Source organism: Drosophila tropicalis, unplaced genomic scaffold (genome assembly GCF_018151085.1).
Source record: "Drosophila tropicalis isolate 14030-0801.00 unplaced genomic scaffold, ASM1815108v1 contig_845, whole genome shotgun sequence".
Lineage (NCBI taxonomy): Eukaryota > Metazoa > Arthropoda > Insecta > Diptera > Drosophilidae > Drosophila > Drosophila tropicalis.
The window spans coordinates 2,631,101-2,647,053 of record NW_027173338.1 but is presented as its reverse complement, the minus strand read 5'-3'; the positions used below and the strand labels follow the sequence as shown (position 1 = coordinate 2,647,053).

The following is a 15,953-nucleotide window of genomic DNA, read 5'->3' as shown; positions in this document are numbered from 1 at the left end:
AAGTTGTCTGGCAGAGATGAAAAAAATTTGATAGTGTTGCATACTTTTAGGCCATTTGAAGTGGTTGCTTCGTCTGCTTGGCATTTATAAGTAAGATGAATTGTTTTCTTTTTTTTAAGGGGTCGGGGGAAGTTTCTGTATGTGGCTAAATGAAATGCTGGGCTAAAATTAGAATGTAAATTATGTGGTGGAAAAAAATGAAAGAAGAATGATATTAAACAAAACGAAACATAAGAATAAAGAGAAAGAACAAAAACTTCTCTTTTATGAAATATCTTTGAAATAGTAAGTGAGATAAAAGAAAGAGCAAAATAAAAGACAGAAATATGCAACATTTATATCTGTTAACTTTGTATGTGTGTTTGCCTTGGTATTCTTTTATTAAGCTTGAAATATTTATGTGGCCACAGGCTAAAGGAAAAAAACACTACTGGCAAAGGACAAATAGAAGTACTGAGGACTTCTCATGCCATGAAATTAATTCATTTAAAACTCGTTAGATGGGCAAAAAGAAACAATTTTTATACGAGCAAAAGCAAAAGCGGAAACTGAAGTCTGCAAAATCCCGGAATCCTTTTTTTCCACTTAAGTGATAAACAAATACACTGACATTCAACGCAAATATTCACACACACACACACACACATATATATATATACTAATACGAAAGTAGTCTAAAGGAGTTGCAGATGGCAGGCAGATCGAGTGTGAAAAGTGGCAAGCTCCCGTTCCGCTTAAAAACCAGCTATGGCACTCTTTCTCCCTGAGCTGCCATTCCCCACATTGCCAACTGCATCATCAGCATAATCAACGCGCGCCGTTGGCTTTTTGCGTCGTAAATTGCTGAGTGCTCCGGAGTCAGAGTTGGAGTCGCTTGAATTGGTGGTGTTGGGTGGCGTTTGATGATGGTGGTGGGGCAGTCATAGTTGGCAGTCCTGCACACATTGGTAGCTTCTCATCAGACAACTGTCTGACTTTTGCTGGCGTTGCTTCCGTTTCGTCTTTATTATTTGTCTGTCTGTCTCCCTGTCAGAGAATTCGCTTCCCATTGCTTTCTTTTGCCCCACTTGCCTCGCTTAATGTTTGTTTACCTTGCGTTAATGAAGTTGTGCTTCTCTGCTCTCTCTCTCACTTTTTGGCTCCGGCCCTGGCCCTGGCCGCCAAATGAAAATGCTTGCAAAAATATTTTTGCAAAAGATACAGAGCCAAGAGTCAAGACTCAAAAATAAAAAAGAATGTATAAAATAAAAGCAATTAGTTTGTTCATCACTCAACAGATGGGAATTTTTTTTTAAAACATCTTCCCAGTTTACTCCTTTCCTTACTCATTATGAATAAAGAAACAAACAACACAAAAAGAAAAACAAAAAAATAATAATTATGCATGCAGATAAAACACAAAAGGAGGAGGCAAAAAACAGAATGAAAAGAAAATGCAAGCCAGTGAAAATAATGCAAATATGCCACAAGACTCATTTAAGTACCGACATCTGTATTGAAGATAACGAAAAAAAAGTATCAAGGAGTTGAACATCAAGATGAAGTACTTTTAAAAGAAAAAGGGTTCTTAAATTTTGAATACTATGAAATATATCATATTTTCAGATGGGTAGATAATCTATTTGATATATATTTTCCTTTCCCTTTTCTCTATGTAATTTTAACTAATTTCGGCTACAAAACAGTTTAGAGTCTTCAATTAGTTACTGGCTAAATTCAGTAAGCCCTGCTTATATCTTTGAAAGCTGAGTTCTATCACATAATAAGTTTAATTTCAGTGGCCTTATAAATCAGGGCTGTATGGATGACGCAGAACGAGAATATATACATATAGTTGATGGTATAAAAATCGCCTTTTAAAACTTACAAAATTAAACGTTAGAACCAATCTGTTTAAGCAATTAATTCAATTAAACAACAATTTTCCAGCCGTTTTCTATAGTCAGAAAAAGACAACCGTTTAATAAAATCTTTAATTTTACATTTCCATGAAATTTTTTGCATTTTTCCCTTTCTTTCCTTTATCAGTATCGGATTAAATATAAATAGTTTTCAATATTCGTTAAGCCTATCTCTAAACTCTCTTTAAATTTCGTTTTGTTAATTTTCTTATGTGATTTGTAGTAAATAATGCAACGCATAATTTTCCATATTGCCATAGAATAGAAAATCATTATGCATATGCTTACCTTGAGGAAAAACAATCCACCTGCCGGCAGGGTGATGCGATGTGATCCAGGCAGTATCTTCAATGGTACACCGTCTTTATACCATTGAATGGTGGGCGTGGGACTGCCCTCCGCTTTGCAATTAAGCGTGGCTGGCTCATGGCGTGGCACTGTCGTATCTATGGGATGCTCGACTATTCGCGGCGGATGTGAACCTGCAAAACGAAAGGGAGACAAAATAAAATAAAAGAGAATCAGAAGGGACTTGCAAAAAATGCTTTTTTCATACATATATACATATATATAAAGTAAATTGCAAAGGATTCGGGGTCAGCGGTTTGGGGCTGGTTGGATGCCTTTTCCGCTGCGTCATCATCATCATCGTCATCATCATTGTGCCACATCGTTTGCAGGGTCTCTACTATGCGAAAAGGAAACGCTCGCTGGCAAAATGAAAACAATGTTAATGCGCATTGCCGTTGACGTTGCAAATGAAGTTGCAGTTGGAAGCCAGCTCAAAGGTTTCGCTTTGGAATTAATTTGTTTAGATTTGCATATGGCGGCAAAGTACGTTGGCAGCTTAACAGTTAAGTAGTTTTTTGTTTTGCATAATGTGAAATGTGGAAAATTAACCTGCGGCTAGCAGAGCTAAAATGCATTCAAGGCAAGTGGGTACCAAGAGGGCCAAATACAACTGACATGCTTGATAGCCATGATAAGCCAGGGATTATTAGCATAGTCTTGCCAATGATTTCCTTCAAAGTCAATTCAAGATTTTCAACATTTCTTGAAACACAAACGTCGTTTGAAGTTTATGGAAATCAACTTACAATTCCTTTTTAACTGGCAGTTCGTTCTCCTATCACTAGACAAATTACTTAGTTAGATTTCTTGCCACAATCACTGGCATTCGTTTGTTTCATTTAACCTGAACTAGGATTTTTGGCTAACTATTTTATAATATTAAATACTGAATATCTATATATAATATATTTTGATATAATTTAGATCAAAGCAAAAATTGAAAATATCACAAAATGTGTGAACTTAGTTTGATTGTTGTTCAATGTTTCCATTCAACATGTTTTGTTGGCCTAACTTGTTGCCAAAGTTGCTTGGTTAGTTAGTTCAACCGTTAACACCCCTTTGTGGTACACACACGCACACAAGCACATACTCGATAAATGTATGTGTGGTTGTTATCCCCATAATCTTTATGTTCTATTTGCCAACCAACATTCAACCTATGAACAACTCTTGTATTTGCTACAAGCAATCTGTCAGTGGCAAAGACATAAATTTCAATTTTCATGCCATATCTAAACAATTTGCTGTCATACACACACACACGCAAACAAGACGCAAAACTTTTATTCATATCACAGCATGAATCTATATATATACGTATGTATAGATATATTTTTATGTATGTATATCTATAACCAGACTGGCAGAGTGAAAATTGATATGTCAGAAAATGTTGGAATATTGAAACGTTATTTAATAAAAATCCAACTTTCGGTGTTGTTGTTATTATTGCATTTTGTTGTTGATTGCAACATGAAAACAGCTCGCGGCAAAAGTTGCATGTCATGCAGCAGACGCTACACGAAGTCGAAAGCTGGGAAATCGAATTTCAAGGGAACTTACTAGAGTTGCTTCTCTGAACTATATGCGAGTGAAAGGGACAGAGATACCTGTTATATGGGTGGGAGTTGAGGGTGTCATATATAACACGGAGGGTGGTGCAAAAGAGGGAAACATTGGAGCATGTTCTAGGGTTCAGCAGGCAAAAGACGCATGTCAATGTTATTTCAACAATGAAAATGAAAATAAAACAACTATTCAAGTGCTCTGTACACGGACAGCGAACAGGGCGAAAAGGAATGGTACGGGGAGGTAAACCAGTCCAAAAATCAACATGCGAGGAAAATAACACAAAAAACACTAAAGAAAGAAAGAAAAAAACAATATAACAACCAACAGTAACTAAATGCCAGAAGGAATGGGATTACTTTTTACTGCATCGATTTGTGTATACCCTATAAGGCCCTAGACATTCTTTGACGAAGAAATGAAAACATTTCTCATGCGAAAATTGTTTTTTTACTGATTTGAATTGAGTATCATTGAATACAAACAGAGTTGGCTCGTCAATCTAAAATCCATTTTGGCTGGCATAACAGATTAACCTGAACTCAAAGTATCTTAACCAATCTTAGCAGACTCCACTCCATATTAGACTACTTGGTGTCCTAGCATACTTAAGGAGGTAAAGCAAAAACCATTTTACATCCTTAAGGCAATTTTAATAAGGTTTTTCGACCTATTAACGAAATTAGTTATTAAGGGATGATCTAACAAATAGTTGACTTTTCCAAGTCTGTTTAAACATTTTTGTTTACAATCTATGGAATTTTCTTTAAACACACAAAATTTAATTCAACTCTTTCAGGTCGGTTTAAGTAATTTGTCTGAATTTAAAGGTAAACATGTTGTGTGAGTAACTTGGAATGTTGCTTAATATCGTACAATTTCCACTTCACAACGAAAATAAAAAACAAAAGGGTAGAGAACGAGAAATATTCAATGTGCCCTTTGTGCACAATTCGAGGGTTAAATGTCGCATGTGGGAGAGTTGCCGCTGCCTGGTGAGGACCCAGTCTCGGACTTGAGCTGGACATCGATGGGCGTGGTGGACAAGCAAAAGTTGCTGGACCGTGGACAGTTTTTCCTTCTCGTTTTTTCATGTTTTTTGGCTTTTTGGTGCGAGGGAGTTTTTTGTTTTTATTTGCTCTGTTGTTTGTGCATATCTTTGCTTACCAGGCCGGGGCCAGGAGGTGGACCAAGTTGGCTTGTGGTTTGTGCCCTGTGGTAATGTTCAACACCTCCCAAAAAAGGTTGATTTTGGAAAAGGACGTATATGTGCATACATATGAAAGGGGGTGAAGAAATATGTTTGACTTTGATTACGCTAGAAAAAGTAACGAAACATAAAAAAAAAAAACAAACAACAAAAATGAGAAACATTTTTAATCAACTTGCAACTAAATAATTCAATTAGTCAACACAGAAACCAGAGAAATTAAACCAACTTGTGTTGTAGAAAGTTTTTAGTTGTTGTTGTTACTGCTGTTGTAGTTGTTCTTAGTGGCCTAGAGGCCTACTAATTTAGTTTTAATTGCATGCCAACAATTTCTTGTGCTCTGCTTTTTACTTCGTCCTCATCCATTTATTATATGAGTATAAACATAAAAGGCAAGAATGTAACGACATGGAAAATGCACGAAAATTTGCATAAAAGCAAAGGCAAAGGCATTTTCCAAAGCGCTTATGCAAAATGCATAAAAGGGAAAACAACAACAACAACGAGAACAAGACCGAGAACGAGTACGACGAGCTAGATCTCGAGTCGACCAAAGCCAAGACCAAGACCAAGATGTTGTGCAAATGCCTCAAGAAATTGCTAGAGAAAAACGTTTCGGCAACTGGGTTTCACTTAACAAGCAAAATATTTGCTGCAATTTCCTTAAACATTTTCTTTTTGTTCTATGTCAGGCATTTGCATATGTATGTATGTGAGTGTGTGTGTGTGAGTGTGTATGTGACTGTTGTTGTTGTTGTTGTTGTTGCTGCTTTTCTCTGCATGCATAGTTTGTTGCCTCTCAACGCCTTCGGCAAATTGCATACTTTAAGGCGCTTGGCCCTTTCTTACGAAAACTTTCAACGTTCTTCCGTTTGCATCATCAATCAAAGGCAGGCCAGGCCAGGCCAGGCAGTCGACTAGTTGGCTGTTGCTTTTTAGCTGTAATTGTTGTTGTTGTTTTAATTATGGCTCTTTGGCTCTGGCTAATTGTTTTAGTAGCATACTTTCCAGAGCATATACATTTTTCGCTTTGAAAACTATGTTAGTTGGATATCCTTCTTGCACCGAAAGGGAGAGAGAGAAAGGAAGGAATCTATCCCTAAGAATTGTGCCACGCGTCCAGTTTTGCCATAATTAAATTTTTGCCATAATTTACGTGAAGTCAACTCTCAGTAACAGCAACAGCTGTTGCAATTTCAAGCTAAAATTGTGTCCCAAAAGTCCTGTCAGTAAAAGCAAAGAAATTTTCCTTTTTTGACTTGATTACTAACTTGGCAAAATATGGCAAATTTAATAGTGAAACTTTTCTGAAATGCCTTTAAGGACATTTCCTTTTTTTTCATAAGCTCCCGAATTGTTTGGGTCATTAAAGTATTAATATTTAAAAGGATAGATGATTGAGCTATAATTTTCCAAATACAGTAATAATTTAAACTAGGGGGCAATTTAGATAGCCCATAGTCTACAAACATAAATCTAAAACAATAAAAAGAGTTAACAACTGCAAAAAATTGCGCAATTTGTCATCAATTTTGCTCATTTAATTGAAATAAATGTATAAATTTTCAATAGAATCAATTTTGTCATTGATCCCCTGAGGTATGCAATAGTTTAAATGGCTTTTTAAAGCAAAAATGGTTAGTTTTTCGGTCTATTGCGTTAAACTTTAACCTAAAATAAAGTTGGAATATGGTTGGATTTCTTGCTGAACCTTTTCACACCCCCTAATATTAAGTTAACAACAACAATTTCCTTTTTTTTTTTTCCAAAACACTTTCATACAATGCCCAAAAATGAGTCAAATTAAACTTTTGTAAACGTTTCGTGTGCTGCAAATTGTTTCCGGGGATGTTGTGCGAGTGTACGTCTGGGTGTGTATATGTTTGACAAACTTTTTTTCTTCTATTCTTTATGTTGTTGTTGTTGTTATTTAGTTATGAATCATAACGACAACGCACACCCAGTCTGCTATAACAACCAACGGACAAGGCTATAAATTTTGACAAAATTTTGTTCTCACTTTTTTTTTTTTTGGTCTCGGGGTTGGAATTGGGTTGACAGGGAAATGACTCAGATGTTTTATTGTGGAAAACGAGTGAATGTGTTTTTTTGACACTTTTTCTAATTGCACACACACATGTATACACAAAAATACTCTTAGTATATTTGAACTGTCTTGTACGTATTGTAAACACGTCAAAAGTCAAGATTTTTGTGGTCTAAATGCATTTGCCATCAAGCTGTCAGCTGCAAATGTTTTGCCCAGGCAACTTTTCCTCTGCATATAAAGTGCAAATAATATAAATAATTCAAAACACACTAGAGAGAAGAAGTAGATACACACACATCCACAGAGAGAGAGAGAAAAAGACACCCACACAATTGCATTGACACACTTGAAAAACTCCTTCACCCACACCCAGTGTGAGGCCCTGGTAAGTGCACCACAATGCTAGAAGTGAAATGCAAAAATGCTAAAATGCCCACCACCCACTACAAGAAAAAAGAAAAGAGCCACCCAAAATATGTGCAAATACTTCCAGCTATCTATCTATCTAGCTGTGTCTATGTATGCTTTTTCCGACCCACATGTGGGTTAGTTTGTCTACTGAGAATCATTGCCAAACCTACTTACCTACCTATGTACGATATGTATATTTCTGCACTGCTGCTCTACATTCTATAGTTAAATTGCCACCTTCAGCCCACTGGCCGGAAAAATACATGTGTCCAATATACATATGTACATATGCAATTGCATTTGGATATGGCCGAAAAACTTGAGCCTTAACGGTAGCTTAGTCTCCAGCCAGCCATTTCAACTCCTTGCCACCCACCCATCTATATGCCATTCCCACACAAATATACACACCGTCACCCACAGACGAATGTAAAGTTTTCACATTGAATTTTCCAGCGCAGCGCATCGAGTGACAAAACCTTAGATGCTTTTCAGTAGAGCGGGTAAAAAGGAAATGTATGTAAGCTTGACTATGACAGTGTCAGTTATCCTAACTACAATTTACGTAAGAGTAACTAAGGGTATATCGATTGGGTTAGATATACGTTTCCTCTTATGTATTGGATTAATATGTTTTTAATTCATTTATGTTCCTTTTATATGCCAGGGTAAGAAAGGACCACCCATCAAATGCAAACTATTTATATTGACAAATTTTAAACTAAAATATTTGTGAAATTTCTGGTTTTGATATCCAATGATAATCTCTATCTTTGGAAAGGAAATCTGAGGAAAGAGTATTTGCAATGTTAGATATAATGTCTTCCGTTTGTGTTTTTTTGGAGCTGACATCAGAAGTTTGTGAAGCGTGAAATGTTAGAACCAACGTATAACATTTTGGTATTTCTTTTTCTTTTCTTTTTCTCTTGTTGTTGGAGCCACAAGGATATATTTTTATTTGCACATGGGGACATTTGAAATTCCAGTTGGTTGATGGCTCATTAAGCATCAACGGTTCCACCTTCTTTGCCAGCTGGTCCTTCTCTTAATATCACAGGTCTTTCTGCTGGATAGATTCTTGTATCCCGTGTCAAGCTGCTGTGTCAAATGCTAATTAAAATCAAGCGGCATTCGCTTGTTTAAACAGGAATCACGTTGAGTGGCGCTAAAAAAGTAGAGAGAGAGAGAACGAGAGGGTGGGAGTGGCAGGTAAACTAAAAACGAGACGGTGACTACCAATCGCCATGACCATCGTTGATGTTGTTGTTGCCATCGTCGTCGTCATCATCATTATCCCTGTCATCGTCAACAGCAATCAAGATAAAAGATAAGTTAAATGCCAAATTGGTGATAAGAGGGCAGGCGGGCGGAAAGCAGCAACAGCAGCAGGTTCCTGCTTGTTTGTTTTGTAATAAAGTCCTGTTGAGCACACACACACACACACACACACCAACACACATATACAGAATCCTCTTGCCACGTTGCGGCTCGCATCAAAGCAAACTTTTGCTAAGCTGCCATCATTTTTTGGGGGCTAGTGATTTGAACGCTTGATTGCTTTCACTCAGGACGTACGTGCAAAGCACCAGGACACTTTTCCAATCCTCCACTCCAATATCTACCACCATCAACCCCACCCAGCCCGTTCTATGTGGTGTGTTCATGTTAATTTCTATCTGCCTGATTGCTGGGGTTGTCTCCCTCTCTGTCTCTATCTATCTATCTCTATTTCTCTGTGCGTTTTCAGTCCCTTTTTGTCTGTCAACCCAAAAGGCACCCATAACAACACGTTCGGCTCATAATTTGGAGTGAAAATTTTCAATTAAACTTAATTGCATTAAAAGCGAAGGGTTCAATCTGTCGTTATATAGTCATGACAGTTCTTGGTGATCCTTTTTAACTGTTTGCGTTCTCTCTCATTCTCTTTGTATCTCCATCTATTTGCCTTTGTCTCATTTCTGGTCCTTCATTAGGACCCTTCGAGCTTTATAGTTTTCTGGCTTTTGTTGTTTGTGTATTGCTGTTTTTTATGCTTCTCTTTCTTTTTTTTCATATTTAGCCTAGAAGGGTATTTGGGGGTGGTATTGGGTATGGGCGTGAAACTCGTTAAAATATCTCATAATTCAGCAATTTATGCATTTGTTTTTTTCGGTTTTTGATTAAAATGCATACATAATGAGGGAATCGAAGCAAATGTTATAAAATGATTTTAATAATTGATTAATATTAAATATAAACAACCAACAAAAGAAATTACAATAAACTGAAATTTAATATTTCTGAAATTTATACCATGCATTAATTTTGAAAAAAAAGTCAAAAATGCATCTGCTGTAGAACTGACTAGAAGTACGGTTAATTTTTAAAGCTACTTAAGCCCATATAATCATTTGCTTAATTTACGGATAATTACTATTTGATATTAGCATTTAAGGATATCATTTAGCAAAGTTTGCTGGACTTGATAATAGATAATTGTTTTAATTTCTCTAAAATGTTCTTAGAACTGTTTTAAAGAATAGACCCAAAGTTGACGAAGATCCATAAACAGCATTTTTATTACCACAAAACAGGTTGATACATTGGTAACAATAAATTTTGAACAGCAATTTTTTTGATATTTATTCCTGAGTCATATTAAACCCTTCTTGCAAGTCAAGTTTAAAGTATTTGCCACCGAATGTGAAGCAAGTTCCAATTTGCTAACATCCATCATGTCTATTTATGTACACGGCTATCCGTCATACCCCAAAAAGCTGTCACTTAGTGGAATTTAACACCCTGTTAAATACGCAATGTACATACTCTTTAGTCAAAACATTGGCATTGGCCATCCCCATATCCAAAGCACTTGAAAAAAAACCCTTCCCTTTTTGCCTCTACACTGGCCAACCAACTTCAACACCTACCTAGCTACACATGACACCCAACAAAAGCGACTTCCACTCAATCTAAGCGACAAACAAACATTTTTTTCTCTATATTTTTTTTTTGGGTGGACACATTTTTTTGTGTTTTTTTTTTTTTTGCGTGTGTGTAAATTGCAGCACATAAATCTTTGTGGCAAGCAGACCAAAGTGGAATAGACACACACATTGAGAGAGAGACAAAAAGGCAAAGCGGTAGCTAAGGGGGGGATAGGAGGAGATGAGGACAAACACTCAAAAACACAATAGAAGTGACGCGACAGCCATTTTTCAAAAAACAAAACATGCAACAGAGAACTCAAAAAACAAAGCAAAAAAAATAAAATCGGAGAAAACCCAAACGAGAATTGTAAAAGTGCGAGAAGAAAGCACTTGATGTAAAAAATGAACACAAAGAGAGCGAGAGAGATTGGGAAAGAGGGAGACACAGAGCTGCGGTATGGGACGCATGATTGTCTTAATGGCTTCGACATGTTTGCAAAACGACTGTCAAAAGCAGGCAATGTGGCATTGGCATAGACATTCGTCCTGGTTTCGTGATGGTAGTGTCAGCATCACCACCAGACACCATTCACATGGCATCACAAAATCTGGCATACAAAGAGTCCGTCTACATCTTCCCAATGCTCGCACTCTGCCTTCAGTTTGCAGTCTCAGCCTCAGACCCAATCTGTGTCTTTTCGATTTCTCGCTTCTACCATTGGCATGATATGTCGTCCCTCTGCCGCATTGAAGTCATCTAGAGATGAGCAACAAATATCATAAAGGACTTGTGAGCGTTAGTAGTACAAACAAGGGTTTGATAACCTCCTTATACGTTTAGAAAGTTTATCTGTTATATAAATATAAATAAATTACTAAAACTATTTATATTAATTATTATTATTTTTAAAAATTCAAGAAGTTCTACATTTCTATAACCTTCAATAATATTAAAATACAAAATAAAAATTCTTAGGCCTCTTGTGGTATATTTCGTGGCACTCGCATCCCTGACTAAAGGGACCCACTTGAGGCTGTCTTCTGTCAACTTCTTGCTTGGATTTTGGGCCCGTGATTTTTTTTTCATCTTTTGGCTTGCTCATGCAACTGAAATCTATGTTCTGACATAAAAGTCATTCAGTCATGCAGCCACACAAACTCACACGAACACGCATACTTGATATCTTCTCTCCCCCACTGAAGTGGAGGAAACAAAAAACTTTCTCCCATCCAATCGAGTACTTAGACATGCTTCTGGGCCTATCTTATGGCTGCGAAATTGAATTTGTACACCTGAATGAGTTCACTCACACTCTCTTGCTTGCTTGCTTGGCAAACCAAACCTTGTCTGCATGTGTAATTATCGTTATCGATATCGCTCATACGACCAGTTGGCTGGCTGATGACAAACTTTAGCGTTAAACTGTTTTCCAGGAGCAGCACACATTTAACCCTCGTTAAGCAAAATCGAAATTAACGCTTTATGTATTTAGTCCGCGCTACTCCCCCATCTACCACCTTTCATTTAGCCAGCTAGCTAGCTAGTATCCTTGTCCATGTGAAAAAGGACACTTTTAATGCTTCCCTGTGTAAGCTTTTTTTGCTTTTTTTGCCTATGAAGTTATTAAAAGTAAATTAGGGTTGCTAGTAACCAGCAAACGAAACCAGAAGCATAGCCAGAACCAGTTTTTGACTGCCTTGTCAACGTGCTTTTGGTCCTTTGCTGCTGTGGTCGGGGTTGAGATTGGGGGTCGGGGTAAGGGTTGGCTCTGGCTGCTCCCTTTTGTAAGGGTTGCGTGCCTTTGACGCATTTTTGCCGCTGCTTCTGTTATTGTTATTGTTGTTGTTGTGCTGTGTTGTTGGTCTGTCTGGGCCTGTTGGTTTGTTGTGAACTTAATTGTCAACATGGGAATTTTAAAGTTTTTTTTTTCATACTTTGTTTTCAGAATAGTTTCGGGCAGTCCTAGTAGTTGGCCGATACACAGAAAGGGAGCAAGTTGGTTTATGGGTTTGGGTTTGTTTATGTCTGGGATTTATGATGGAAAACTTTCAATTATTTTCAGATTTGTTTAATTACGCTTACATATATAGACATTAGAAAAATGGTTGGAGTATGAGCAAGAGATTGAAATGTCTGTCTTGACACATATTACAAATTGATTTTTAAGTGTGGGAATTTCTTACCCATTCTCCGATAACTCGAACGCGTTTACTGTAAATAAACTCATAATTAAGAATGCAATTGGAGCCAGTGGCGGACCGTGCATTCGATTTTGGGGGAAATCGAAGACAAAAATTTTTGTAGACCAAGTATGGAAAAAATTTCATTTTATTACACTAAGTCAAAAATAATATATACATACATACATAGAAGTGTTTTCAAACTGGATTTTTGGTATATTATATTACGCGTAGATGAGAAATCTACAATTCATCAAAGAATATACGTTAATGAGATTAATAACACAAATAAGTTGCTGTCTCAAACATAAATTACAAAACCATTCGGTGTGCTCCTAGATTTGCAAACCGTTGAATGATATCTTCTGGTCTTACTTCAATGTCATAATGAATATTCAGCAGTGCTAGGCCTACCAATCTATTCTGTAGCATGGTTGTTCTTAGCCATGTTTTCATACGTCGCAAGGTTGAAAAGGACCGCTCGGCGCTTGCATTTGTGACGCACAGTGTACATAAAATTCTGAGCAAAGCGTGAATTGTAGGATAGACATCTTTGTCGCAAAGTTCCAATGTTTCCAAAGCACTAACTGGTATCGCAGAGTTTTTCGGAGAAATCTGAGTTATTTTATTTTTCCAAAAGTACTGCCAGTGGGTCATTTCTCCTTTGAGTCTCAGGTGCAAAAGTTTTTCTGGTTCCTTAAGTAGAATGCCGAATCGTTGAATTAAACAGTTGATTAAATCTGTATTTTCGTTTGATGTCATATCCTTAACATTTGTTGGAAGCAATGAACATAATTTGAAGCCATCTAGAACTTCTTGAGAAAATCGAATTTTTAAATCTTCAATAATATTTTCCAGAAGTGGAATATACATGGAGACTCGGAAGTAATCTTCACAGTTAGACGTGTCGTGATTTTCACGTTTCGTTTGTCTACCTGCTGTTCTTGGTTTCTTTACTTCTATATTCAATTCCTTAGCCAATTTTTCTGCATCTGTGTATATTTGTTTGAACTTCTCGTCGGCCTCTTGCCTTTGATTCGCTAAAACTTCAACTAGACATTTAATTTTTTGGGAAGCTTTCGCCAAATCCATGTCTTCTTTTTGAAGAATTACACTCAAGGGTCGTGTCAAGGATAAAACATCACTCAAAGAAAACAGCGCAATGATGAAGTCGAAAGAGCTAAGAGCAGCAATAAGTAATGTTGCTTTACCCGCTGTTTCTCTGTTGTTCCATTTACTCACTTTGGTCAACGCCTTAAAAATTTTCGGCAAATCCACTACAAACTGGAGAACAGAATCATGTCGTTCGACCCATCTTGTATCGCATAAACTTTTCAGCTTGTGTCCAAGTAATTTTGATAATGCTGTACAACGTTTTGGATGTGCATTCTGGAAGAATTTTGTCACCTCTCGTATGACGTCGGAAACTTTTTGAATTGACTGAATATTAGAAGATTTCATGAGACTGCTGTTAAGTTTGTGAGAGAAGCATGGAACCATAGTAGCGTTATTCGCTTCTTTTCTGATTTCATTCACAGCTCCACATTTTTCTGAAATGTTAACAGCACACGCATCAGCCCCAATGGAGATACAGTTTTCTAAATTCAAATTTAGTTTCTTCATTGCTTTTAAAACGATCCTGCCTAGAGAAACTCCGGTCAGTGATAATTCTACGTCGTTTTCCGAATCTTCATCATTTTCATCGTTATCTTCATCGTCTTTAGTCCCCTCATAAACATAATTTCCCTCTTCTTTACAAAGTTCGCCAAAAGCGTCTATGAAATCCACGATGTCTTCTCTGATATGTGGTTTACCAGAAGAAAAATCCATGTACCGAAGTATGAGACTTATCTAGACAAAAAAGAAATTGATAACTATAAAATTACTAATTTGTTTCCAATGTCGCTGTTTCAGTGAACGTAAAGGATGGTTCATTTGTATTATTCAAAATTTGGGTTAAAATGACACGTTTGAATTAATTTGTATAAGAACAGCAAATGTCCAGTGTAAATGATTCGCAACGTTTTCGCTCACGATTTGGATTGACGATCACGATGATTTGAGCCGAAACTTTGCGTAAAATACATCATTTACACTCGATATGTGCTGTTTTTATACAAATTAATCAAAATTTGTTAAATGTTAACAAATTGCTTGTTTTGGATATAATTAAATACCTCTTAATTGGACTTCAACTCGATTTGTTGATAACATACTAAGTTCTTTTTAATTGAAATTGAAATATGGATAACAAATAGTTATTGACTATAAATGAAGACAGTTCTAACTATGAAAAATCCTTTTCCTCAGTGTACTAGACACGTCATTTAAAGTCAGCAATATATAAAAAATTAGTTACCTGTGCTTTTCCCGATAAATCGGAAGTTTCGTCGAATTCTATAGAGTAGAATTCAGCGTCAGCTACACGTCGTATGATTTTTTCTTGAATGTCAACTCTGCAGCAGTCGATAAGTTTATTTTGACTTGTCTTACTGATGTAAGTTGCGACTGTTGAAGCTTTTTTCAGACGGTCTTCTAGTGTTATATCTCCTGACTCCATTTGATATTTCAGCAGTGCCCGAAAATTTCCTTCATTTCGTGCAGGAACTGATTCTGTTGAAACTTCACCATCATCTCTATGCCCACGAAATGGCATGTTTTGTCGTCCGAGGAAAATAACTGCTCTTACAATAGACCTTAGAAATTTTCTATTTTCTTGGCTTTGAGACAGATGTTCTTCATTTATGATATTGTGGACGCCGAATTGTGGATTGTGGTAATTCTTCAGAAAATCTTTGCCTGCAACAACTGCATTCTTGTGGTAAAGGTGTTGAGAATGGCTTTCTAGATCTCCTAACTTGCCGGCTAGATTCTTGAAGTTAACCAACGGTTGCGTGACTAGTATACCTAAAGGAGTATTTTTTTGGTAACCTCCTAAATTGTTTGTTGTGAACCATGGACAGTATTTGCAATAGAGGCCTTTTTTGACATCAGAAAAAACCAACCATTCGTTGTGATCAACTAAATGTTTATGTGATACATAATGCCTAATCTCTTTTCCGCAAACATTTCTGCTGGAGAAAGGAAATATATAATTCTTCGATGGTATCCAAGGGTTTTCCAAAAGTTCTCCTTTAACCCTATCGCTTATCTTCTTGCCGATAAAATGACCTATGTCGCTGGAGAATTCTGGCATAACCATAGAAGCTAGGTTATCATTTGTGTCTGTCATAAACGATGAACAAGCGCCTAGTGAACTAATTCTCGACAAATTCTGAGTTCCTTGTGTCAATGTAGTATTATTTTCGGAAGTAGTATCCGAAACTTGATCTTCGTCAACATGATACGTTTCATCTGAAGCGACGTCT

General features: G+C 36.7%; 1 protein-coding gene across 2 annotated transcripts in view; it reads right to left on the bottom strand.

Annotated features, from left to right (window-relative positions):
- robo3 (roundabout 3) overlaps positions 1 to 15,953 on the bottom strand; it is a 53,428-nt gene that overhangs the window by 26,994 nt on the left and 10,481 nt on the right. For both annotated transcript variants that reach the window (XM_068295466.1, XM_068295465.1), the window contains exon 2: positions 2,190 to 2,383. In XM_068295466.1, the coding sequence (XP_068151567.1) occupies positions 2,190 to 2,383 (194 nt within the window). The remainder of the gene's footprint in view (positions 1 to 2,189; positions 2,384 to 15,953) is intronic.